General features: G+C 38.6%; 1 protein-coding gene across 1 annotated transcript in view; it reads right to left on the reverse strand.

The window, feature by feature from the left end:
- The window catches only part of LOC139701070 (pumilio homolog 2-like), a 1,002,002-nt gene that overhangs the window by 469,734 nt on the left and 505,721 nt on the right, over positions 1-26,547 (reverse strand). Inside the window, exons 5-7 of the mRNA XM_071599645.1 lie at positions 12,225-12,478; positions 9,098-9,300; positions 707-986 (exon numbers count right to left, since the gene is read on the reverse strand). Coding sequence (XP_071455746.1) covers positions 707-986; positions 9,098-9,300; positions 12,225-12,478 — 737 coding nt within the window. The remainder of the gene's footprint in view (positions 1-706; positions 987-9,097; positions 9,301-12,224; positions 12,479-26,547) is intronic.

Here is a 26,547-nt window from a genome sequence, read left to right on the forward strand (position 1 = left end):
TTACATTTCATTATTTTTATGATAAATGACATCCTAACTTCTATTCTGTTATCATTAATGAATTTTCCACATCTCTTGTGCATATGGCCGTGGCCATTGCCAATTTCCCACAGAAAGGGACGCATCTTGACAGATACCTATTCCACCCAGCATTCCAAAATATAAAGCCTCTCCAATTATGACAGAGCAATTTTGCATTCCAAATGCACTGAAATTTTAGAATGCATCCTTTATACCCACTATTTAGAGATTTCTTTTACGCCGGAGACTTATGGTGTATGGTGGCAGAGACTAAAATGTTTTCAAATTTTAACTGGCGATAAGTATGTGGAGGACAGATGTTTTTTCACATAAATATGAGATGATTTTTCAAATGTTTTGAGATTATAATAAAGTCTAAAGAAACACAAGTGACCATTGGACTGAAGTGTACTTAAATGTTTGTTAATACCTTGTTAATTGTAACACCTTCAGTACTCACTTGATTATTTTTATTTTTTTGGTCCAAGGAATATTTTTTCCAGCAAGTTTAAAACGAGAGATTTCCAATATGCTTCAATACACAGACATTGTGTAATTACCTTCCATCCAGTCAATGAAATGAACATACAAATGAAGGTGAAGAAATGGAGAGATCTTTGCTTTTTGATTGGTTGCTGTGAAGGACCTCAAATCACATTCAAGACAGAATGAAAACTATTCTCACCTGGTGGTGGTGTGGCCCAATTCCATTGTTGCTGCTGTTGCCAATGCCATGGTGATGGCCAGGGTGGTGCTGGTGGTGATAAGGGTGATTGTGGTGTGGATTGTGATGAGGGTGGTGTAGCTGATTCACAACCCCTGGCCTTCCTGTCCCAACACCACCTCCGCCTCCACCGGCTCCTCCAACTTGAACAACTACTATTTCTTCCTTGACAACTCCTTGACTATTTTTATTGGCCATGTCCTCTTCTGCAGGGGATGGTTGGCGACTGCCTGGCGTTCGACTGCAGAGAGATTTAAAAAAACGATAATCCTCACCTCTCAATCACAATGTCTACTGTTACACAGATGAAACACAGAACTGGACAGCATAACGCAAAAAACATAATTATTATATATGTATTTATTACTTCATACCAATTGACAAAAGCCAATTAAAAATGAAATATCAACAGGCTAAATACCAGTCTCATGAAAGTATAAGCGCTGTTTTATTCTCCATAAATATTAATACTGCAAAGATCAATCACAAAACCAGAATAATCATCTTTTTGTGTTGGCTTAATGCACCCTGCTCATCCCCTGCAAAAAGTTCTATACTTCCATACAAATGCATTGTAAAAATAACAATTAAAATTTAATAAAACAATAAAAATTTGATTTGGCATAGGGTCTTGTAAAAACTACTTCCATTTGCATAATGGATGGGTCATTTATTTTATCCAAACATATTTTCACAATTAGTTCGGTCAAAAGGATTGGATTTGAGGTGCCAATGAAATTGTGTTTTGCCAATTCATATCATATAAAAGATAGCACAAAAGATTACTTTCATACAACACCAGCCTACAAGCATTGAACAATTAATAGTCTAGGCTAGCTATAGCTTTTGCATTAAACGAATGAAAATATATATTGCATGAACCAGTTATTCATTAAACTTGAATTTCGATTGTGAAGTAATTGGTATTAATCCTAAAATGCATTTTCAGGTTTCTATCACCAAACACTAGCTATCTATCTGCTAACTAGCTTACTATCATCAAAAATAGTAGAAAACGTTATAACAATAAGACAACATGTTATTCAGAACAACTCAGTATCTAATTTGACATAAATGAAGCACAGTTGCCTTCAAACGTTTTAGTCCAGTTCAGTGAATGATTATATTATAGTTTCTGAAAGAATTATACTCTCTGAAATTTCATTCATCCATCACAACAATCACATTGTTTTCAATATTTTCTAGTATCTAAATTACCAATCAAACAAATTAAAGGCCATTAACAAATAATTAGACAACTGGTATAGAAAAACAATAATGCATGAAACAATAAAATGCTTTCATGAATCCTGACTACTGAATTTAAGTTCCGTTATTGATGAAATGAAAATGGAAAATATTCAAAACATGAACAGCTGAACGGCTTACTAGACGAGGTATCACAATTATCAAAATCGCAACGGCATCAAACCTTGTTCAAAGGATGTGAAAAACATTTATTTGATTAATTATGAATTTAGTTAACTAATTATAGGCAAGATTGCCTTTAACCGGTTGATTTTTATCATAGTTTTCGTTGGAGTGTAACAGATGCGTCCCTAATATTGGTTCTTCCGATTAAATAAGTATCAATACATAAACAAGTTTTTTAATACAATCTTCCAATGAATGCGTTCAAGCAATACGAAACTGACAAAAATTCTTACCGAAAATTAGCATCCTCTGTCGATAATCTGTTTATGTGTTTCTCAACACAACGATTAGTGAGCGGGGAGAAGTACGAAAACATTTCCTGATTTGTAAACTTGTCATAAAAAAAGTATGGATTCACTTATATGAGTGAAAAAGTTAACATTACAGCGTCAGGAATATGTACACTCAGCAAGATTCATCAACAAGTAAGCGGCCGAAAACGGCTATCAATGAAAACTTTCGAATTCACCTCTTAACGATTGACGAGAGGTAGCCGCAACGAATAACTTGAAAAAACAAGTAACAGATGGCGCGCGGGGTATTTCAAGGAACGCGGTAACTCCAGCAAATTTTCCACCGCACAACAGGTAGTTAAATTGACGTTTTTACAACTTCTTTCTGATTTAAAATATTCTAAAAATGAATCAAACAGCATGCAGACCAATTTCCAGTGTCGCCCGATCGTTGTTAAATAAATACCGTTATGTAAAACCCCCAGATAGGAGGCGATAGATTTACCAAAATTGGATGATTACGTCATTTGCTGTATGCATATTAACCACGCGTTAAATGAACGATCATTTTAATTTCACCGATATTTTAAACGGATTCCATCAATTTTCTCCCAAAAGTGCAGAGCAACACGTTGTGATACATTTCCACGAGTGAAAGATATGTCAGTTCACAAATGAACAAGTTCTAGTCTAACCTTTACTGTGAAACGTCCAAAATTTATAGATGAAGTTTATGGCATTGCCGTGTGGTCAGTAATAACCTCGTTTACGAAATGACATTTTTATTTGTTCACTTAGTGTTATCAATGTAAAGTCATTATCATAACTAAAGCCTGTTGCATTTTTTCTATATGGAACAACTTAACAAGTTGTAGCTGAGAGAAAAAATTAATAGAATTGGCGCGACAGTCAGATATATGCATAGGTCTAAAAACTTACGAATTCACATCTGTACTTGTATATTCATTACATATTACAGTGAAAAAATATGTTTTCTGCTATTAATAGCATGTCTGGGGGTGTGAATTTCACACACTGGCTTAGTAGTTTGACTATACTATCACCAAGCAAATCAACCTCGTGGTTGAGTACTTTGATTTTTGCAATCCATTTTCAGATATAAAATGATTTCAAATTTACATTTTGGATGGCCTTTTATTATTGCGAAAAAAGTTGGTGCCCAGCTAACACAAATGAGGCATCTTGATGTCCCTTCCCCAGTGTAACTTGGCCACTTATTTATTCCTTGAGGAAGCCCACAAGGCAAAAATTAGAACTTGCATTTGAATGTGAATTAATATCGTTATCAACCATAACACATAGTAAAGATTGCTCTCATTAAAACTCAATTATATAATGCTGAAAATCACCATTAAAAAACCTCATAAAATATCTATGTTGTTGTCCCAGTCACCTTGACACAAATGCCATTATCATGGGAGTCAAAAATGTCTACCTATTACTCAGCAACCAGTTCAAATGACATGATTTAAGGAGAACTCAAACTCAACCCTAAGTAGAAAACATTTAGATATTCAAATAAAGATAAGGTATTTTCACTGATAATGAGGAGAGTTATACATGACAACTATATAATTACTTTACTTTTTCAAAATGGCATCCTTCTCAGTAGAAGTGTTAATGTACATTCATAAATATTAAGATCTTAATTAATTAACAACAAGGAAACAAGCGGTAAATAATTACAGCATTTAAAGTACTGCATAGAGTAAATACAGCACTTTCAACTATAATTTAAAATATTTGTGTACGCAATTAGTTAAATTTAAATCCAGAAGATCTGCTCTTAATTTTCTACAGCTGATATATTTTACAGTGATGCAATTTTGTACTGTCTGTGTGACGTGGGACTTGATGTTTCATGCCGTAAACAAAACAGAAAACTCGTTTACTTAATTATGACTTATTCGTTTTACTTTTCCAACAAAGCACTCATATCTTACTTATCATCTACTGATCAAATAGTAGAATTGAAAAAGTTCCCATAATTTTATCAAAATTAAATACATACCACAGGGACATTGCTAATTACTGTAGAAATGCTAATAGAGAAAGGCCAGTAAAACAATATATCTTCCCCTATCCTACAATTTTACAACATTCATTAATATTCCAATCACTTGATGTTATTTATGCATTAATTTGGAAGTCATATTGACTTTCTGTCAACATGGATTCCAAAGTAGAGTGTAAGCTCATTCAAATTTTATTGGCATTCCTAAATATTTTGGAAAGCTTCTTTAGTATGTTTTTGCAATTAACCAGTATGTATGATGTCAGTAATTTGACACTCTTATTTTCAAATTCACTTTTTAACAATAACCCTACCATTATAATCAGCTGGAAGGTTGTTTTCTCGGGTGAAGGCAGAGCTAACCTAATATTAAGCCCTATAAACATAGATTATTTTAAATTCCAAAGAAACTGCGGGAGATGCCGCAACAGTAACTTTTAACGGAGTCATCCGCTAATGTGCATTTCAATGCAACAATTTCAGAGTGTAAAAATCATTCGCCTTGACTGGGATTCGAACCCAGATCCCTCAATATCCGGTCGAGTGCTTTAGCCACTTAAGCTACCGAGGCGTCCTCTTAAACTCTGAAATTTTTGGGGCTTTTAAAGGAACAAGATGTTGTGACGAAATACCGTACATACAATGTCACAGGCATTTGTAGTCGTGCGCGAGGCGCCACAGTCCACGAGGTTAAAGCCAACTTTAAACACATATGGTGTTTTCACTTTGACAAATTCCAAAGAAACTGCGGGAGATGCCGCAACAGTAACTTTTAACGGAGTCATCCGCTAATGTGCATTTCAATGCAACAATTTCAGAGTGTAAAAATCATTCGCCTTGACTGGGATTCGAACCCAGATCCCTCAATATCCAGGCATTCGTAGTTAAAAGCCCCAAAAATTTCAGAGTTTAAGAGGACGCCTCGGTAGCTTAAGTGGCTAAAGCACTCGACCGGATATTGAGGGATCTGGGTTCGAATCCCAGTCAAGGCGAATGATTTTTACACTCTGAAATTGTTGCATAGATTATTTTACTTTAAAACTTCCGGTAAATTCTAAAATAAATCACAGCAAACAATTTTATTGAACAGGATCATCACCCACCAAATGAGCTAAAATTTAATATTCAACATTAGAATAGAACAGAGTACACAAGCTGAGCTGCACTTATGAAAAATAAACCTAAAATACTTAAACCCACTATGTATATATTCCATATATCTTCCTGATCCTATTCTTAAGTCCTCAAAACTTTTAATATGGCAGCTCCTCTAGTCTCATGGAAAAAAACACAAGGCCTGAAATAATAATACATAATCCTGAGTTGAAAACAATAAATATCATTTTTAAGGCCGTCTCTTTTGAAGAAATCCTTACATTCTTTGATTGTATAGGACAAAATTTGGTACAAAACTTTCTAAAACCCAACAATCACACTGCAGGGAGACACAGGAGCAACCTACAATCATTATTTCTATGATTAGAGTGTGCAATGACAAGTTTTAGTCTCTCACTCATCATCATCCCCTTTTACTTCACAGCGGAGCAAATCTGTATCTTTCCCTTTCTTCGTGTCTCAATTCTCTCCCACCTTTTCTTTTCTTTTTTATCTCAATTCACTTATCCAATCCCACTGATAGGGCATGGAGTTATTGCTACCTGTTTGCTTTTCAAGGGCATGTATCAGGACAGAATACTCACATAAGCATAGTATTAATAAAAGTTTCTTTATCAACAACTAAGCAAATAAATTCAACTTATTTATCATTTGAATATGTACTTTTTTAACGTATTAATAAACATAAGACCACAAGACCCATAGTCAAGCTGAATTGTTTGGAGCCACCATTTAAATATGTACTGAAAAGGATAGGTGCTGACACATGGAAAAGAGCTCCGTGGGATTGGTAGACTAATGCCTAATTCCTAAAAGACATGGTATTCTGCATGTGGAATTATTGTTTCTAACAACCCATTGAAATTATATTTGATTTCAGCAGGATAATATTGATGGATGATGTTACACGTTTTTATCTAAATGTAAATTAAGAGGGCATATTTTGCCAGGAAAATAAACTGATGTCACCATTTAATTGCAAACTGTTTTATGATTAAACATAATTGCAAGCAAACTTTTGTGTACACAGTTCACCTGCATCAATAACTTTTCCTCAATATAAAACTTTCCATGCAACTTTCAGAGGAAGTAATGGGATGGGTAACTATGAATATCAGCCGATAAAAAATAAATTAAAATGTAATTTGTGAAACCCATTACCTGAAGCTCTATTTTATCTTGAGTAAAAGCTGCAGGTGATCAGTACATTATACGATGCTTAAAACATTGACTTTAGAACTTTGAAGGAATATTAGAGAAATATATTAACATCAGATCTTGAACTATATACCAGGAGTTTTTGTACCGTAATTCTTACAAAACATATTCCCTCCACCATGTTCACTCAAATATATGTTAGGATTCCCAAAAGAAAGGAAAAATCAAATTCATCCAGAGCGAAAACTATGAAAAGGGACAAAACATAATTTCTATGTAAAAAAAATTTAAGAAAAATAGATAAGGGGGAAATGTAATAATGCACCATGGTTGAGTTCCTAATATTGGTAGAGGGCCAAGGCAAATGCAGAACCTGCCGTTAAAATACACATATTTCATAATTTTTATTTCTTTGAAGATTACCAGTATCCTTATTAATATAGGACTTCATAATTAGGGTCTGTGAACTTCATCCCTCGAAATGCATATAATGCATACACCCATAGAATGATCCAGTTAAACTCATTTATTCTCTCTTATTTCAAATATGAAATATATGTGTTGAGGTTATGTACCTACATTTCTAAATCTGACCCTGAGCCAAATAACTTGGTCTTCATAAATTTATTCTTTGTTTACTCAGCAATTAAAAGTACACCTTTATCAGAGCATTCTGCTGCATAAATTATTCATTCATTTGCAGAGCCATTTGATCACCTTTTTCATTTCTTATAATTCATTTTCATTTTTAACAATGGAAAGTACAATTTTTTTGGTTTCTCAACCATCTTTAAGAGTGTGAAATAATGGTTTTCCAGAACACAGAATGATCATCAAGGGAATTTGCAGAAAATATTTTCCTCAGAAAGCTTAACCGATCACTTGGTGAAGAAAAAACAAATCACTGGCAAAGGACGAATATTGAAGAAGGATTGCTGATAAGGATACATGTTCATCATATGATACTGCTTCAGTAATTCAGTTTGGAAAATTAATGATTAATTTGTTTGATAGTATACCTGCAAAACAAATAATCTGCACACAGATAATCGAGAGTTAGTGTACTATACATAACAACAAAGATGGAACAGTTTAATGAGAGCAGAAGCTCTTTGATGTAAACATGCTCTATGCTAAATATGCTGAATATTATTGAAGTAAGAAATTAAAGATGTAGAGCCAGTTAATGATTAAATCATCAGATTCTAATGGACCTGCCTGTGAAGGTGGGGCAGAGGAAGAGCTGGCTTGTACTCACAAGTAGGAAGATTCAGCCAAAGAGCAGGAGAGGTAGTGATAAAAGCTTCTACATTTGTTGTCTCCATAGCATAGACCAAGAGGTCAAACAATCCTGACATCTAATTACTACGTGTCTCCCTCTCCTCTGTATCGCTTACCTAAACTACTCATGAGCTAGAAGTCTAATGCTGAAAGCACTCCTTGGTGCAATCACAGATCTCTATAACTTTCACAAAATCATTATTTGTGTGATAGATAACCAACATGAAATCACTGTTCTTTGCTGTATTAAAATGTTGTTCCTCATTCCAACATGAATCATTTAAACTGGATCACAAAATGCATGATTGCAAACCATGCTATGGTAGCAACACTGATGACACAAATTGCTCACATACAAAGATCTGCACCTACACCCCTAGAGGGAAGAACTTTTAGGGTATGGTTTCTAGCAAAATTGCTATGATGTTAAAAATGCACAGGTTTGCTTAAGAAGGCGGAGAGGTTAATTTGTTGATTTATTTTGGGAAGAGTATGACTCTAGAGTTACGATATAAATGGTGTAAGTAAGGGGGAACAAAGAGCAGGAGGTTGGAAGACCCTTTTTATACCCTGAATAGAGTGTGTCCCAGCATCCTTACAGCCACACATTGGGGAAAACACACTCTCTTACTAACCAAATTAAAAGATTAAGTGCTCATTATTGCTTGCCTTCCAGCCATATTCTAGTAACACTTCTCTAATGGCATGAAAAGTAAATGTCAAACTAAGTAGTAGTGTCCAATCTTTAACAAAAGCCTCATTACAATATTCTCATTCCTTAGTAAACTGCTCAAATGATATGATAGAAAATGGGCAATCCATCAATGGAAAATTTTGTATAAATAAAGATTTCAGCTTGGCATTTCACTTATTGAAAACATGCTCTTTGACCTAAAAACACATATGGGAGTGATACGGACTAATGATAGAATAGAATTATTAATATTCATGTACCTAGATATCATTTTTGTATTCATTGGAATAAATACTACCATGCATGATTCAGTTGATATAATATGGGTTCATCATTTAAAGACAGTATAATTAAGTTTGGAACAGCCAAAAAGAATGCATAGCACAGATGAAAGTACTCACTTGAAGGCTTTGTCGTCATCGCCTACCCCATTCTGTACAACCACAACTCCATTTGTCTGCACCACTGCATTTCCATTTTCGACATCTTTCTTCCCCGAGCCGGATCCACCTCCTCCTCCGCCGCCACCCCCACCTCCACTGCCATCATATGGGGAGGATGATGCTCCTTTGTCTTTGTCTTTCTTGTCTGAGTCACTTGAATTCTGAAAAAAAACCACAAATATGAAGACGAATAATGACAAAAGACAATTAATTTAATGAATAACTGATCGAAGCACCATTAATTTAGTTACATGAAAATTAGCAATAAACTCTTTTCAGAGATTGCATTTCAAAAACCATACATGCAATAGTTGACATTTCCGTTTACCGTTTGCAACTAATACACTGGGCAGGCCCCCATTAACAGCTCTGAGACATGAAAATAAAGTTGCCTGTGGCTCATTTTTATCAATTCAATATAAATCATCATAATATCAATAAATTTAAATTCATACATGTCAAGTCACTATTGAATGCTTCTTAATAATAATAAAAACATCTTTATAATTGATTAATGACAGCTAATAATATTATAAAGTAATAATTTTTATCAACTTGATGAATGAAAACTGGAAAGTAAAAATTAAAATTCCACCATCAGCTCTAAACATGGCTGTGGGAAAGGTAAAAACAAACCCTGGACATCAAAAAAGGAAATACCATATTTTCAATCGAGTAAGAAGAGTAATCACCTCTGATATACATAATTTTTTATCCCTACATATGTTGGCATTACGCCGCTAAAACTCACTACCCAAGGTTTCATTACAATGGAAAACAGGCATTTTATGGCAAACGTGGGCCTGTAGCACTACTCAAGTGATTAATTGAGCAGCCAAAACCACATGCTGTTTTGTCTGCACTCTTGGCAAGTTCGCTCACGAAAATTTCACTCTTTTAGAGCTAGCCGTGCGTGGGGTTGCCTGCAGTACTAGGATATAATTTCGATTAATGAGAAAACTTACATTTCCCTAACAATCAAAGAAATTCGTCCGTTAAATAAACAACACAATGTTGAATACTAAATCTTCGGCTACTATACAAAATGGACACTCAAAAAAATTCGCTTGAGAAGCGTTATTTTACAAATTACATTAGAAACGACAAAATCATAAATTTAACAAAAGTACTCGGCATGATGCGAGCGTCCCAGTAATTAAATGCTGAATTACTTTCGACAGACATTTGAATATTCCTGATACGTTTAAGGACAGGGACGGTCGAACAAGAAATGCACGCTAACCAAGATACTTAGGAATGTCTGCAAAGGATACAAACCACCTAAACAACCAAAAAATATTATTTCATCTAAAATACTCTTTAGAACACACCAAAGAATGTTGCATCAGTGCAAACGAACAAAAAGAGTTCCATAAAAGGCAAGCAACTCAATAATTAACTCTTCCGAACGATATAGTATATAATTCACATTTTGAGGATGAGGAGCTAACCACATATCCGAAGGAAAAAATGAGTAAATTTACTGGCGAATTCATTACACTTCAGCGAAAATACTATCATTATCAAACCATCTCTTAAGCGGACAATCAAGTGAATGCAATCGAGCTTTCACTTCGGCGAATGCCTACATTTCGACATTAATTTATTGGAATGGAGGAGGTCGAGGGACCCATCCAAATCTTTGACACGCGCTATTGGAGGGAAAGATGGGCTTCAAAATCTAATGAATCGTGATGAGGCGGTGTGGGCGTATCTGCTGATGGCGCGACGTCCCGGGTCTGATAAAACACGGCTTTGATCGAGAGAGAGAGAGTGAAATGCGGAAGGGAGTATAAAGGGACGTGTCAGATCGATCAGGGTCTACACTAAAGGTCATGGCCTGAGAGCTCTAAAAGCAAAATTCTGGCATAATAAAAATAGTTATTACACTACCATCAAATGACTGTCATCAGGAAAATGATGACATTCTAACGAAAAAAATTAAGACGGTATGAAATAAATTCTTTTAACTGTTTGGTTTATCAATTGTACTTATTTATTCCTGAAGATGTCGATAACTGGGTAGAGTAACGACAGAGAAAACGTTGGATAATACGAAAGTTAAATAGATAGGCATGAAATGGCTAAAGAAACTGATCTGCCAAAATTGATTGCATTATAAAGTTTTTCTTTGATTTTTCCCTAGATTTTTACAGATTAAAAAGATTATAAAAATTTCCTTAATTTGTACAGGTAATTTAGTTATACCCAACAACATCAGTTTCAAATTAGCCACGTCAGCAATTCATCTAACTTACGGTAAGAAATGGAGCAAGTAAGCGAAGGAAACTGAAAACAAGACCAACTGAAAAAAACACAAAATGACCTCTTCTAGTAAGGCAAATTTTTCAAAGGGAAACATTAACTTAGGTTCAGAGTTCTTGCTCGAGGGTGTTGGGTCATTTCCCGAAGATTTAACCCAGTTTTACAAATTTACACTGGAAATTTTCACCCAAATTACCAAAAAATATGGACGGGGTAAAACATTTTAACAGGCAAACCAGCATGTTATTTTGATTTTAAATCCTAAAAAATAGAACAGTACGATCAATCCCTACTATTTTAAAAGCTTTCCAAGTTCAGTTGTATTCACTAATTTCTTGACGTTGTAGACACTATACAGGGGTCGATAAAAAGGCCATACCATATGGATTGAAAGCAGTAATCATCCGCGAAAGAAAAAACATTCTCTTTACATGACGGAGTCTGGACAGTTAAATACGCATTTCATGACGTAAAAAAGTTAACGCGATATATTTTCTATGTTCCATGACCATCTAGTTACCTGGGAATACGCAATGCATAGTTGCCGACTAGGTTACTGTGATTTCATGCTTATTTGACCGTTAATTGGAGGGGGTTCTACCAAAGCACGTGGAAACAACTCGTGCATGGATGACATAGACACGCAGTGGCGGGGGGGGGGGGGGGGGGGGAATGCCCGTTCCATATTGCTTCTGACACAAAAATGACTCCATTTTGGATTTTACGGAGGACTCTTTTCTTTTAATAAATTAGTCCATATTTTTAAAATTACGCTTTCGAGAGGAGAAGAAGAAGTGAGAAAAATCCAGGTGCCACTCACCATTACTAGGCCCCTCATCCTTTGCTCGAGGTCCTTGCCGGTGGGCGAGGACCCGAGGACGTATTCGACCATTTTCACGCCCAGGCCGCCGCCAGTCTCCGCTGACCTCGGCGAGAGGACGCCTCCTCCGCCGCCGCCGCCTCCACCACCCCCGCCGTTGCCGCTCCCACCGCCCCCAGACACCACGGAGTCGCTTCCGGGAAAACTGCCGGAGCGCCGAGGGGCCATCGCCATCGCTTGTGACACCGCATGATCTGCAAAGGAGATGGGGTTCAAAATAAGAGAGAAGAAAAAGGAATTCTACGGATTCGAATAACTATACAAATTTACCCGTAGGACAAGACGATTCGCCAAAAACAAAGGTGCGAATATTTGAGGGTGGAGTTAAATATAGGGTCCATTTTTTTGTTGCTTTGGTAGTTTTGAAATTCTACGGCCACTTAGTCATTTATTCAAAAATATTTCCTCTCTACTCTGGGAAAATAAAAGGAGGGATGGGTGGGCTGTATCTGGTGGCATTCCAAAATTACCACAGAGGAATTTAGGGGAAAAAAAGACGTACTGCCAAGATAGTAAATGCAAAGATTTTACACGGCGTTTTTTTTGTGGCTTAGGGATAAAATTTGCAACCATTTAAAATGGAAGGCACAATGAAGTATCATATACACCTTGGAATTCAATTTGAGCTTACCACCATCTTTCATTTCCTTTGGCGCATGTACAAAATTACTTCATCGATGACTATGCACAAAAAGTCTCCATAAGAACTCTCAGTTCACATCTGGCTTCATTAATTCAAGGTATAAATATTTCTCGACCTATTATTACGGTCGTCTTCATGGGATCCATCTTGTTTCATTTTCAAATTAAGCATTTGGAGCCCATTGAAAATATATTATAACAAGCGCCCGCAGCTGTAAGGCATCAATCTGTGCCAATTCCATCAATAGCTATATCACTGAACTGCCTCCCCAAGTGCTCGACTCATGAAAAACGTCAATTCTAGAAATACCATGGATTAATGTGCGCGTAGCGCGATGGTGTGAACATCGGCGTTGAATTTCTCCTCTAGCTTATTTACTCCACCATTCGTATGTTTCAAATGTCGTCGAAAACGTAATTCGACGTCAAAATAAAGTTCATTGTGAGCAGGCAATTATTTTAAGATTAGAGAACTTTTCATTAATTTAAGTGAATGGACGACATAACTCGTAAACATCGTCGCTTCCTTAGAAATTGTGACGAAGTTCCCGGAAGCGCGACCGGTCAACGATGTAAAAAGTAAGAGGAAGTTCTACAGAATCCGTGATTACATTAGAAATGGCAAATATTAACATAGCCAAATAAAACCTCGCTCATTGCCGCAGATTTGAAAAAAATGCCTCGCCGAGACCAAACCCATTACATAAAAGAATTCTCCGCTCAGATTCCTCGTTCGCTTTTCCGTCATTTTGAGATAAAAAAAAAGTCCAATGCGAAAACAAGAACTTGTGACTAAAGCGTCACCGTTGTGAGAGCCTCACCATCCAGGAGAGACGGGAAAGATGGATTTCAGCGACAATGGCTCCGAGAATGAATGACGGAGCGACGAGAGTTGGCGACTCTTGGCATTGAGAGAGTGATTAATTGCTACCAAACCTCAGCGCTCTATTAAATTTTGATTAAGTTGGGGACACGGAGACGGCATAAATACCTCCTCTTCAAACTGTTAAACAGTGGGGAGAAAAATTTCCGGAGTACTATCCTCACCTTTTATCGATGAAGGGAACGCCATCTTTTAATGATTACCGTAGCAAATAAATAAATCTCCCGCGTAACAAAACTATAAAGCAGTGCCAATGCGATTACCCGCAGTGCCAAAAAAATCATTATTTAATTATTTCGCAGTTGCAATTTTCCAAAATGAACAGGAGAAAAGCAGAGTGACGAAATTTCAATATTCCTTTATGCACGCAAGACGACTATGTTTCAAAGAAAATTCAATGCATTGGTCATTTCTTGGAGTTGATGCAGTCAAGGTCAGATGGGTTAGAAATTAGGAACACGAAGAAGCTGGGATGAAAGAAACCAGTCAACACATCGGTATACCCATGCAAAAGGTGCCAATGATTAGGGATCATTCAGGACGATGTACATATTAGGTTTTATTGAGGACACCAGAAAAGGAACGGAATTCTGAGCGAACAAATGAAGTGCTTAGGTGACGATTGATAAACTTCCGCAGTGAAGATAATATATTTTGGTCAAATTACACCAATCAGTATCAGGTTTTTCAACATCATATTCTAGCGGTGGCTTTCAGGGTACCATGCAGAAATGTTAAACCCCGCACCTAATTGCACCACGCACCCCTATACTACATGTTTCACACTATTCAAAGTCTTTTCAACTTTTTTCATGCCGATCCAGAGATCTATTCTCTCCCAAAGACCTTAAGAAATTAAAGACTTGGAATTCGCTGCTCAGATATTGCGATCATTTCAATAGATATCACGCACGGTAAAGACTAGACGCAAAAAATGCAAAAAAAATCACTTATGAGATAATTTGGAGAGTAAACTGGGCAGACTTCTATAAAATAGGAATTTTGAGCACGTCATCTCGTCACGAACATCGCAGCGTTGCTAAACGAGAAGAATCACAAATACTTTTTCCGCTCGGATATTCAGTTTTGCGAAACATCCCGAGCGGTTAAAATTCCCAGGACAGCCGTCGAGAGGGTCGTGCAATGAGCCTCAACGACGCACGCGCCCGCCGAAGAATTTCACGAGAGCGACCGGCATTTGCGCAATTCTTTACACTCCGCTTCCTCGGGAAGACTCCTACTCATAACGTACACAGAGATAATTATCCCGTCATGCATTCACAAGGAGCAAACGTATCATAAAAGGACGAGATATCCGTCATGACAAAGTAGGTTTAAGGGAAACAATATTCACCGGAAAGGACATTATTATCTCCGGGGTCCAATTTCAACATGGAAACTGAACTATGCTTCTTTGATAGGCATACCGTATATTATTCATGGCTATTAAATATAATTATTACACACATGGTGTCCACTCAAAAGGATAGAGACACATGTTAAGCTCAGTTAATAAATGAGGGATAAATAAAAAACCAGGCGACAGTTTAATTGTGGATCGAGGTCAAGGAAAACTACGACAAGTAATTATCACTCCGCGAAACGAATGAAAATAACAATTGAAACTGGTTTTTACAAAAAACAGGTCCTATTAATCAAACACTAAAAAATCAATGAGCGGAGCCATGTGAACAATGCACACTTGGAAAATGGAAATAATTACTCACTAGACAGCAGAGTAAGAAAACATATGTACGGCGATGGATGCATTCCGAAAGACATAAAAGATATTATTTATTTTTGTATCATTACCCGAAAATAGCCATATTTTGCCTTTATATCGGATTTTTAAACTTTAAAATAACACCGAAGACAATTACGAACACCGAATACTGAAGAGGAGCGAAAAACCTTCCTGGACACATGTAACACATGAAATGATTAGCATGTTATTAGTAAAGAAAATCGGACGGAAGGAATCACGGGAGAAGACACACTTGCGTCAACACGAAGGGGTTAGGTCAATTGGTGAATTAAGCAGAGAGCAATGGAGACAGACAACTATTCGTCGGAACCAGTGAAGATATGGACTTCAGTAAACCACATTTGACTGCAATAAGAGTAGTTTTTTGGTCGATGGTTTAAAAAGGTTAAGGGTGAATTTCCTTTAAAGTTCCCTTGTAGCCAAAGGCCTCCTTAATTCGCCTTTTTTGAAAAAGTGCGTTAAAAACGACATGGTAGTCCAGTGGGTTGGCAACTTGGCCCAGGGTAGATTCTTGGGGCGCCTCAGCTTCACTCAAGCTGTGATTTTTCGGGTGCTAGATATTTCTGGGAAACCATATGCGACAGAGGTAAAGGAACTAGCTCCCCATATCCTGATGAGTGGATTTCACACGCCGTTTGGCTTAGTACTGGGTGGCCTCCACCTATCAAACCAACCTTGGAGTTGATAACTGTGGTTTTTGGGGTACCTAAAAGGCGGCGTTTCATTTTTCATTGGGCAAACGTGCAAATGAAAAGGGAAGGCAATGGAGATGAAAGCAATACGCGTAAACTGGAAAGAGCTTAGAACAACGAAAGAAACGTTTTTAGAAAGCTTATTTTACTTGACAACTTGCAACTATTGTTCTGGTGAATTTCACTCGCTCCGACCTAAATTGTTTTCGGTCAATTCCTTTCGTTAATGAAAAATCACCACGTGAATATTGTATAGCGTAATACGTGTATTTTTACGCAGAAGGCGTTCACACCGCTGAAATTGCTCACTATCACGGGAAGAGGAAGGTCCGGGCAGATGATGATATTCAAATCAGGGCGTCCTCTCGCCTTCCGTCCTCACACGGGCGTCCAAATCGCCGTGACGCACGTGACTCTGAAATAGCACTGCGACCTCCAAAATATCGCTACAAATTATTCGGGGATTTATTTCAGGAAATAAACGAGGAGAGACGTACAAACTTGTATCGTATCGTACGCTCCGCGAAGGATTGTAATTCAATACCAGGTTTTTTTTACATAAGAGATACGACACGTTTTTTGTCCCACCTAACTATATTTACACCGCAAGTGATTTGAAGATGAACACGATTATAATTGAATCTAATTTAGGATATATGCTCGATGATATGCACCTCAAAAAATTCGGCTTTACTTGAAGCAATCTCTCTTCATAACTATCATCTGTTCAGAATGCACTCCACAACTTCGTCCCTTGGATATATGGATATCTCCGTGAACACGTCATATTTTTTCCGTCCTCACCGGCGCGATATTAACGAGATTTCGGGCTGAAAATGATGACAATGGTATGATATACGGTACATGGCTCATATTGCACGTGAATATTATCTGAAAATCAATCTCTGGTATGTCATTCGGGTTGTTTGGTTTCTTTCAGGTACAAGAGGAGCTTGTCTCAAACTGTTTCACAGGAAAGCTACACAGTCTTGTCCAAGTCGGCGAAGACACTTGGCGGGGGACGGAACAATCAGATAAATATAAACAAAAAAGGGAAGTCTTACGAGTACAATACCTAGCTCAAAAAGACTGCACGTGACATACTACAGAAGAGGTAGTAACAAGTGCTTTTGTAGGTAGGATTGTCATTGCAGTGAACACGTTCGTCCATCGAGCGGCTAAGCGCAGCGTAGGTCTTTCCCAATCCCACGCTTAACCGTTCCCTTCATCGTAAACAATCCGGAATAAACCGGCCCGCTACATACATGATAAAGATTAAAATCATATTAATCTAATTTCGCATTACAGTAAACCCTTGGAAATGCGCACTTCCCTAGAGAAATAATGAAGCCACATTCCAGTTCAATACTTAAAAATCTCGTTCAACCTTCCGAAAAGGTTTTAGCAGTTTTGAACCAACAGCTACACTTATCTTCGACATCAGCGCACGAGTCGAAAGAGAGACGAATTCCAATCAAATGTCCGATCTGCGTCAAAATCAAACACTCCGAAGTCACGGGGGAGACAAATCACGACGCGCTAAAATCGATTATAAATAGAACTGTTCCCATGCACGCGAATTACAGCATAGAAGACTCGATGCTTTACGACTCTAGATTGCAATCCCCAGACAGAGGGAGGTTAATCGGGAGCGAGGCGACCATTTTCCTCGGCTTTGGAAAAGGTGCCCAGTTGGCCGGAGAGCAAGGCCGTTGCAGGCGAAGGGGTTTGCTCTTCACGAACACGTCGTCCGGCAGGACTCGAAAGACTTGGCTGTGAGCAAACGCCCATAAAACACAAACTTCAGATGAATACAATCGAGCCCTTGGCGTGAAATACGACGCTCGGACCACTCGGAGTCAATGAAAAGGGACCGCGGAGGAGGCCAATCCGCTCTTTCCACCTCTTCTCTCCCTCCCACTCGCCGCCGTTTTATTGCGCCACGGTGCCAACCGTGGATGAACTGCCTTCATTCATTCCCACGGATCACTGACCGGAATCGAACGACGCAGGGAAAAAGCGTGCAAGTTTGCGATTAACCCGCAGGGGGCGATTTGTCCAATCACATCCCGATATACACACGCTCCTAACCGTCATTTTTTTCGCCTACCAAATGCTCGAGGGCTGAATTTCTATCGGCAAACGACCTCGTAAAATTAAGCGTACGTAAGGACAAGCAGCGACGGTCCTCAACTTCAGTTTGATAGGTTGAGAGCCCCGAGCGACACTGCTACTAAACCTAGCGGCTTGTGATATTCAAATATTTAGGATAAGTTTGGACGAATTTCCACCCCCAATCCATATTCATTCATTCGGAATACATTTTTAATCAAAATTGCGTTAACATGATCATGGTACAGTACATACACATTAGCATTTTCAATTCTCCACTTTAACACCAAGCTATTACACAGTGAAATTAAATCGAGCCCCAGCGACCCGGCGTAGGTTCTGATAAGAGATCTACATGTAAGTGGTATTTTATTATTTTTTCATAAGTTACAATCACCTGCTTTTATACTTGAATATTTGAATTATTGTGGAGACAATCGTCATGGAACAAATTGCAATCAGAAAATAAGTTGTCTGCGTGTCAAAGAATTATTTTGTTTCGAAAATAAAGCATTGCTTTACAACGACTCATTCAAAATTATTCACAACGGAAAGAATAAAATACTTCAATGGGCAAAATACACTATCGATTTTGATGGTTCTACCCAGTACCGAAACCAGAGCCACGAAATAAAATATTTCGGAGTTTTGAATATATATAAAACTAATGTGGATCCTCAATTCAATTTTTCCATTTTAATCAATACTTTCAATCATCTACCCGTCCCCCGGGGCAACTTATCCTATCATTTACAATGTAAACCATGCAAACATAAAAGGGAGAGCGTCGAGACAAGCGTGCAAATCACATGGACCAAATTACCATGACGGACATGCTAACCAGATCGGGGCCAACGAAAACTTGCCAAATTGGTTCTAACGGAAGAAGAAATCATCATCACTGGCAAACAAGCAACCAACTGCCTCCCAGCTCCTCCGTCGAAAGGGAGTGCGGTGGGTGACCCCTCCCGGGAACCAATCAGTCAAATAATAACAACACGACCGAGATAAGAGGCCCGCTCTGGTCTCCCGTGGGATGCAGGGTGGAGGATGCGGGCACCGAAGCGTGATCGACACATCTGCTCCCCCAACAAACTCACATCCTTGACCCGGCGACGCTCAAGCTTTAATCGGGGGAGAGGATAGGCAAGAAGGGCGGGGAAGAGTGAGTGGCGCTGGAGGTGGGAGGGAGGAGAGACAAAGGCGAAGCGATTGCGACACGAGACGGCCGAGACGATTGTTCCAGCGTGTTTAGCGGGAGTGGGGGCAGAGGTTTGGAGGGAAGACATGTCATACGACAACGGCGATATTATTAATCGCCGGCCTCCACCGCCGCGGGAAGGAGCCACAAGTGGCTGGCTGGCGGGCTGCGAGGGCGGCGGATCGTGGAGGACCTGCTATTTAGTAGTTACGGGATGATGAACTCGATGGCCGAAGTCGATGATGCCTCAAGGAATTTCACTCCACTCGGAAAAATTAAGAGATATTAACACTTCTTCCACGAATAAAAGAAAGCGTTTCACTGCAGTATGAGTGATGCACTCAAATGAATGCATAAAAAAATGGAGCTTTTTTTTATTAAATCTTTATATTTCAGTGGAAACCGCTAGCATCTTAAATTGCTGCAATTACTTGAAGGAATTCCAAAGAATAAAATGAAGGAATGAACAATGACGCCCGGGCCCGAAAATTCCGCTTCGATCTTTTCTTCGAGACATATAATGTCATCCTCCATCGCGGTCAAAGATTCGAGTAAAAGGTTGGGGGATATACACGTCGATTAACAGCAACTATTCACTCTCTCATAGTAATATGCTTACACATGATGCTTTTCATTCAGAGGAAATCATAACCAAAGAGCACTGGGAGACAACTTAAAAGACAGAATTGTAAGACAGGCGCTTTGTACTACATAATTACCAGAAGGTATTCATGACATTTTCTGCGGTTGCTATAGAAAACCTGTATCCAGGAGCTCTAAATGCTGAAAAAAATCATCACTTGAAGGAGGCCTACACATACTATATTCAATGGAAAATGAAACAGGTATTCACATTTAACCCGTACATATAGTATGCTGCACAAGAGTATTTACGTGTTATTCCGATGACTTGATCTCAGTCGGGAGGAAGTTGTAAAACTTAAAGGTTGACAAGCTTTACCTTCAACTTTTTCTCTTGGCGTCGACAGTAAAATTCAAGAAATAAAGGGATGAAAAAATATTCATTGCAGTAAAACTCGCCTACATGCTTTCGCAACGTATTTCTTAAAAGGTGTATTTACCACTCGTGCGGGTCAGCACAAGGCTAGGCGCAAAAGCCAATTTACTACGGCACTGTACCACACTGCGTTGGGTTCTGGATACATCGGCCTCCCTACAGCTCAGGCAACATATTTAACCTCAGGCCTACAGGCGAAATAATATACTGAAACATGTGCCTTAAGAAAAACTAGAGACCTAAAAGACTAACTACAGACCGATCTCCACATTCATTCAAGTTTAAAGAGTGAACGAAAAAATTCCCATATTAAAAAGAAGTTTTGCCTATAATCAATGTAAGCGATTCCACCGTTAGGCAACAATTAAGACTTGTCAAGAACAGTTTTTAACGACAAAATTGTTATTTTATTTTTAAACCGATTGGGGGGTTAAGAATTTCATTAGAGCAGAACCCGTTTCTAGACTACTTTTGTTTTTGCTCACTAGAGGGGTTACAAGCATGCCAAAGAATTAGAAGAGGCCCTTGGCCTGGGTGTCTCTTGAGATGGGATGACCGGGGGGTGGGGGGGGGGGGCAAGTATCTGAAGATTTAGAACATGCGAATCTGACACTTTTATTTCCTTTCCGATTATTTTACACCTACATTCACCTTTCTGCCATATCTCTAACTAGATGAAATTGAAGCACGTTTTTATTCAACATTCCCGATTCTTAGTGAACATGAGGCTGGCAGAAATAAATAAAATATTAACTTATCACAATACGCGTTGGGCATGAATAAAAATTCAGCATTTGTAGCGATGGAATTTTCAAAATGTAAATCATTTATTATTTCAAATAAAATAATATGAACGCTAAAGTTATAAGCAATTTTATTTTTGCATTCTCACCGATCATCATCACAGACAGTTACGAAGAAATCGCATGGATGGTTTAACGACGAGCAACTCGAATTAAAGGGAAGAGGGAGAAGGGCGAAATAAATTTTTCTAAGCATCGTCTCAATAATTTCTCAGAGGTCGTCCTCCACTATTGTACGAGCTAGTTAATTTAAAACTGAGATAAATGCATACTCAGAAAAAAATCCAAATATATTCAAGGAAAACCTCATGAAAATATAACTGGCCAACATCCCCATCTTCACTATAACACGGGGATGAAAAAAATATTTAGTATATTTTCCATGGATTTCGACCAACACGAAGGCAACATTTTGATTTTCCAGCTCCATTCAAACTGCATTCAAAGGCCTTAATAGTCTTGACTGTAGAATAGACGCTCATGACATGTATAAAACTAGATATTATGCCACTTTCAGGAAAATATATGACCAGTGGCAAAGCATTATTTCCGGCACTTCATTCACTAACGGCCTGCAATTGGTTCTTCTCAAAATATGAACAGCTCGAAATACAAAATGCTCGTAAACCCACGAGAATTTTTCTATTACAGCTTACGAAATGAAGAATCCTCCGAAATAGTAAACCTCAGCTCTTCATTACAGGAAAAAACGGTATTATTCCCAGCTTACGTGAATAACGAAGTCAGTTAATGAGTTTTTCCACGACAGGATAAAAAAATGGACGCGGGAAGCATAAAAATTCTAATTACCACATTGAGAGAAAGGATTTCGATGGCGATAAAAAATAGGTGAGAAGATGAAAAGGAACTAGCAGCGGATGGGAGACCTGGAAACTGGTTGGGAGGCGTAAGTTCACGAAGAAAGGGTGTGGCGAGTACCCCGAGTAGGCGGGCTAAAACATAGCACGAAGAGTTTCGAAATACCAGTCACCTTTTCATTCGGGGAAAAAATACCCCCGGAACTCGAATGAGAAAAGTTAAAGAGAGCTGCCATTCTTCGATTTTTTTTCTTTCCACCCCGGGAACTAACTTTGCGCGTCGAAAGAAAAAAAAATCACCGAAGAGACAATGCAGCGAGAGATAAAAGAAAAGGTGTCTGCTCAGCCACTGCGACGCTTCGAGCGATGGTCACTTGTTTTGTCCGCAAGGCGCCGTCCGATCCGGCAAGAGGCGAGGCCGCCGCGGGAGAAGGTCCCGGCATTTGGAGACATTCCTCTCGATGAGGAGGACGGCATGCGAAAACAGTGGCCGCCATTCAACGACTCTCCCTTCACGCCTCCCCTTCCATCTTTTAGACAGCGACCGCCACCGAATCCATAAAAATGAGCAACATTTGTTGACTGTGAGGAAAAAGAATCTCAAGGCGAATTCAATCTGCAAGCAACAGCGAATGGCAAGAGGCTGCGACGACAAAAACAGCGAAGAACAACACATATAGCATACCAATAAATGTTCTCAGGTGGAACAAATTGCCCTTTTCATGAGTCGAAAGCCCTCATTTTTCATACACCCTATCCAACTCTGTGTCAAAACATGTAAAATGATGTCCCCGGTAGGATTGAAAACGTAGCATCATTTAATTCTCTTTTCCGAAACAACCACGCTGAATTCATTTCGTGAAAATAATCAAGGAACTCCACGAGGTACGACAAAAATAAATACCGAAATAATTTTTTTGAATGATGCCATTAATTTAATGATTTAAAATGTGTCGAGAAAAAGAAGAACGCCATTGACGACCGAGATAATTTAGCAAAATGAGGAAGAAAGGACGAAGCCTATGAGCGAAACGATATTCCGACAGGCGACTACCGAAGAATAGGTTATAAATTCAAAGCGACGAAAATGAGGATCCATTTCAATGTCGTCTCTGCCGTCACCCGGATGTCTTTATTACGATCTGGAACGTGCGTGATACTACAGATAAACCACCACATATTCATACAAAGCAAATTGGAAACATTTAACCAACAACGCAAATTGAAAGTGCCGACTGCCGTATAACCAACCAATACCTAACCAGAAATGAAAGGAACTAATCTAGTTTTTAAAGTGAAACATTTCGCAGCATATTCATGATCAATTTCATCAGAGTAAAATCGCGAAAAAGAAACATCTTCAAGTGGCAAAACATCCTTGCATTTTTTTGTACTTCGTGTACAAAACACCTTGAACATATTACTCCAGTTGATCACTCGTGAAACTCGTACCAACGATTTTAAATGACAACGAATCAGGCAAAAGCATGTAAATTGAATTCTGAGTAATTGATGAAATAGGTACCTTCTTGAACTCAGCCACCGCCGTTCGGAGACTTCCCGTATCGGCGGGGCATTAGGGAGACCTCACGTCGTCGGGAGATCGGAGCGAGGGAGAGGCTTGCGGATGGGGTTTAATTCAATGGGGAGGAGTTGAGAGGGAAAGAGCACAACGAAGAGGCTGCCAATCCGAGCGGAGGTCGAGTCTGATGCCTTTCGGTTTATCGATTTCGAGAAACGCGTCGGAAAAAGTGCAAGAGAATTTTGGGTTTGGGCCCCCGAATTCCACTCCCTTCCTCCAGAACCCTAATGCCTGCCTCGAATCTATCCGACTACCCCAGGTTCGAACGCCCACTTTATCCGTAGAAGCATTCGAAAAAGATCAGTTTGCAAATTTTAGGTACTCGAGCCTCTGCGTTTAATGTGTGCTTGCGATCATAGTACCGGAAACTTAACTCCCAAGTTTTCTTAAAAAAAATCCTATCTTCATTTTTCACCTTTCGCTATAAAATTTTATTACCCGAGATTTTACTCGGAAACTCTTCACAAGCGACCGAGACCTAAAAAAACTGACCATGGCCCCAGAGTTAACGTACACTTCTTCCACTGAAATGTCGTCTTTAAGAAGGGATCCGGGAGTTCACCTCAGTAATCTTGCTCCTGCAGGAGTTTAAACTATAGCGAATACGGACAGGAATATCGTAGGGGAAAAGCTTCCCACAACCTCCAGGATATTCTTAATGACCTAAGGAGTGGCTCGAGAGAGGACGCTCCATAGCTTCGGAAGTCGCAACCCCCTTGAATGTTATCCAGGGCACACGGGGGACCCACCTCATCAGAGAGGCAGTAATTATTAAGGGATCACCGTAAACCCAGGCTGTAGGATGAACTTCGTTTTATGAACCCGTACATCTAAGTCGATATCCAGTTCAAATATTACCGTACGTTACCTCCTATTTAAAAAATTCAGTATTTCGATCGCAATCATTAACTGCCATTAAAAAACACAACTAACTAGAAGTAAAATAAGCAATGGAAATAATAATAATGATAAATACACTCTAAATAAAGTGAATATTCTGCATAAATCTGCGGTAACGATGAATAGGGTTGCACTGTGCGATCCCTTGTCAGTTGATATTTTTTCTTGATGAAGCAGTAGGCCTCCCGGGTGCGATCCCTCTCCCTCAATCCGGACATGTCCAAGTGTCCATAAACACACATCGAGAAACAAGACCACGTCGATGGCTTTCAACGGATGACCACGGAACGCCCTGAGACGAATTCCGGCAAGGCTGGCGATCTTATATCGTTCGTTAGTGTTATCTCTTGAATCCTTTGAACAAATAAAATGTATAAGGCCTGCAAAACCTTAACGTTAATCAGCTTACGAGTCAACTAGGGCATATTTACTTTCTTTTAAAACATCGAGCCAGATCGAATGACTTCACAGGACCATATTTGTTTGAAGGTCAAACATACTTTTTATTCTCATGTATTTGGCACCAAAGATAAAAACCTATAATAGCAAAAGAGGGGGGACATAATCTTTCATTACGCTTTCGTGAGATCACTAGAGTGATTTATAATAAAACTTGAAAATTTGCACTATGAACAATAACAAGAATAACATCTCATTAGGTGTGTATTGTATTGCGTACACTTGAGCTTGCTTGCGCCTTGGCTCGGTGAAAAACACTTAAGGAAAATGATGAAGACAATAGAAATAACCCGAAAGTTGACTTAAATAGGCGAGGGTAGAGCTGACCTCGTACTAGTCCGGATATTTGTGAAATACACACAGGACGATGGGAGGTCAGAGATTTCCCTCTGCCCCCTACGGTTTACCAAAGACATTTGACTTCTAAAGTTATCGGGAATCGAACTTGAGCCTTTCAGTTAGTGTCCGATCACTTTAGCCACGACGCTCCTCATTTACAATTATAATGGTAAATACATACAAATCAAATGGTGTAGAACTACCAACAAACCTAATATTGATGATTCATCAGTTGAGAACCATCTCACTATTTTGCAAATGAAGAAGGCGTCGATAGATTTCTGTAAAAACAAACAGATACTTCGTAATGTATCGAGTATCTTTAAAACCACCTTTTTACCCACCAATAAAAGAGGTGAAATGTTTAAGCCAAATGTCTAAGTGGAAATTTCAAAAATGCTAGCATATAAAAACAGGGGATGTAGCGACAGAAATTCAATACTTCCCCCGCAATGGGCGGAACACACAAAGTTTGTAGCAATTTACAATTACTAACGACCTAAAATGCGATAAGAAAGGGCCAAACTTAGAATATTTACTTTTGGGTTACTGGACACAAAAAAACCTAGTTTAATGACCAACTTTAAATGATAAAAAAGAAACTACTACCCGCCAAATCATTAGGTACCTTAGCCGTGTGGAAGACCTGGCAACAAGATGCAAAGCTAATTACCACATGATTTAGGCTCGGGAGATCGTCTCATTTCACATGGAATTACGTAACGAGTAAGAAAAGGTGCAGGGGTATGCGTGGGCTTCGAAGTTCACTCAGTGCGAGTGTTAGACATAACACAAAAACTGTGAGGAAGCCGTAATTCAATGAAGTAATTAGTGGTGTGTACAATGAGTAAAGGACACATCACAATTTGTCATAAAAGCAGAAGTTTTAGCCCATTACCAACTAATTTAACGCCCCTTTACTAAAGCATATATAAATATTCTCTACATTTCTTAACTTTCATTTACGTAATAGCAATGAAATAAAAACACCCGTATTTCATTGACACTTTCATTCCGCAGCTGCGAACGGAATACAAATAATAACAAAT

This window comes from Hetaerina americana, unplaced genomic scaffold, assembly GCF_022747635.1.
Source record: "Hetaerina americana unplaced genomic scaffold, ioHetAmer1.1.p SCAF_11, whole genome shotgun sequence".
NCBI classification, from domain to species: Eukaryota; Metazoa; Arthropoda; class Insecta; order Odonata; family Calopterygidae; genus Hetaerina; species Hetaerina americana.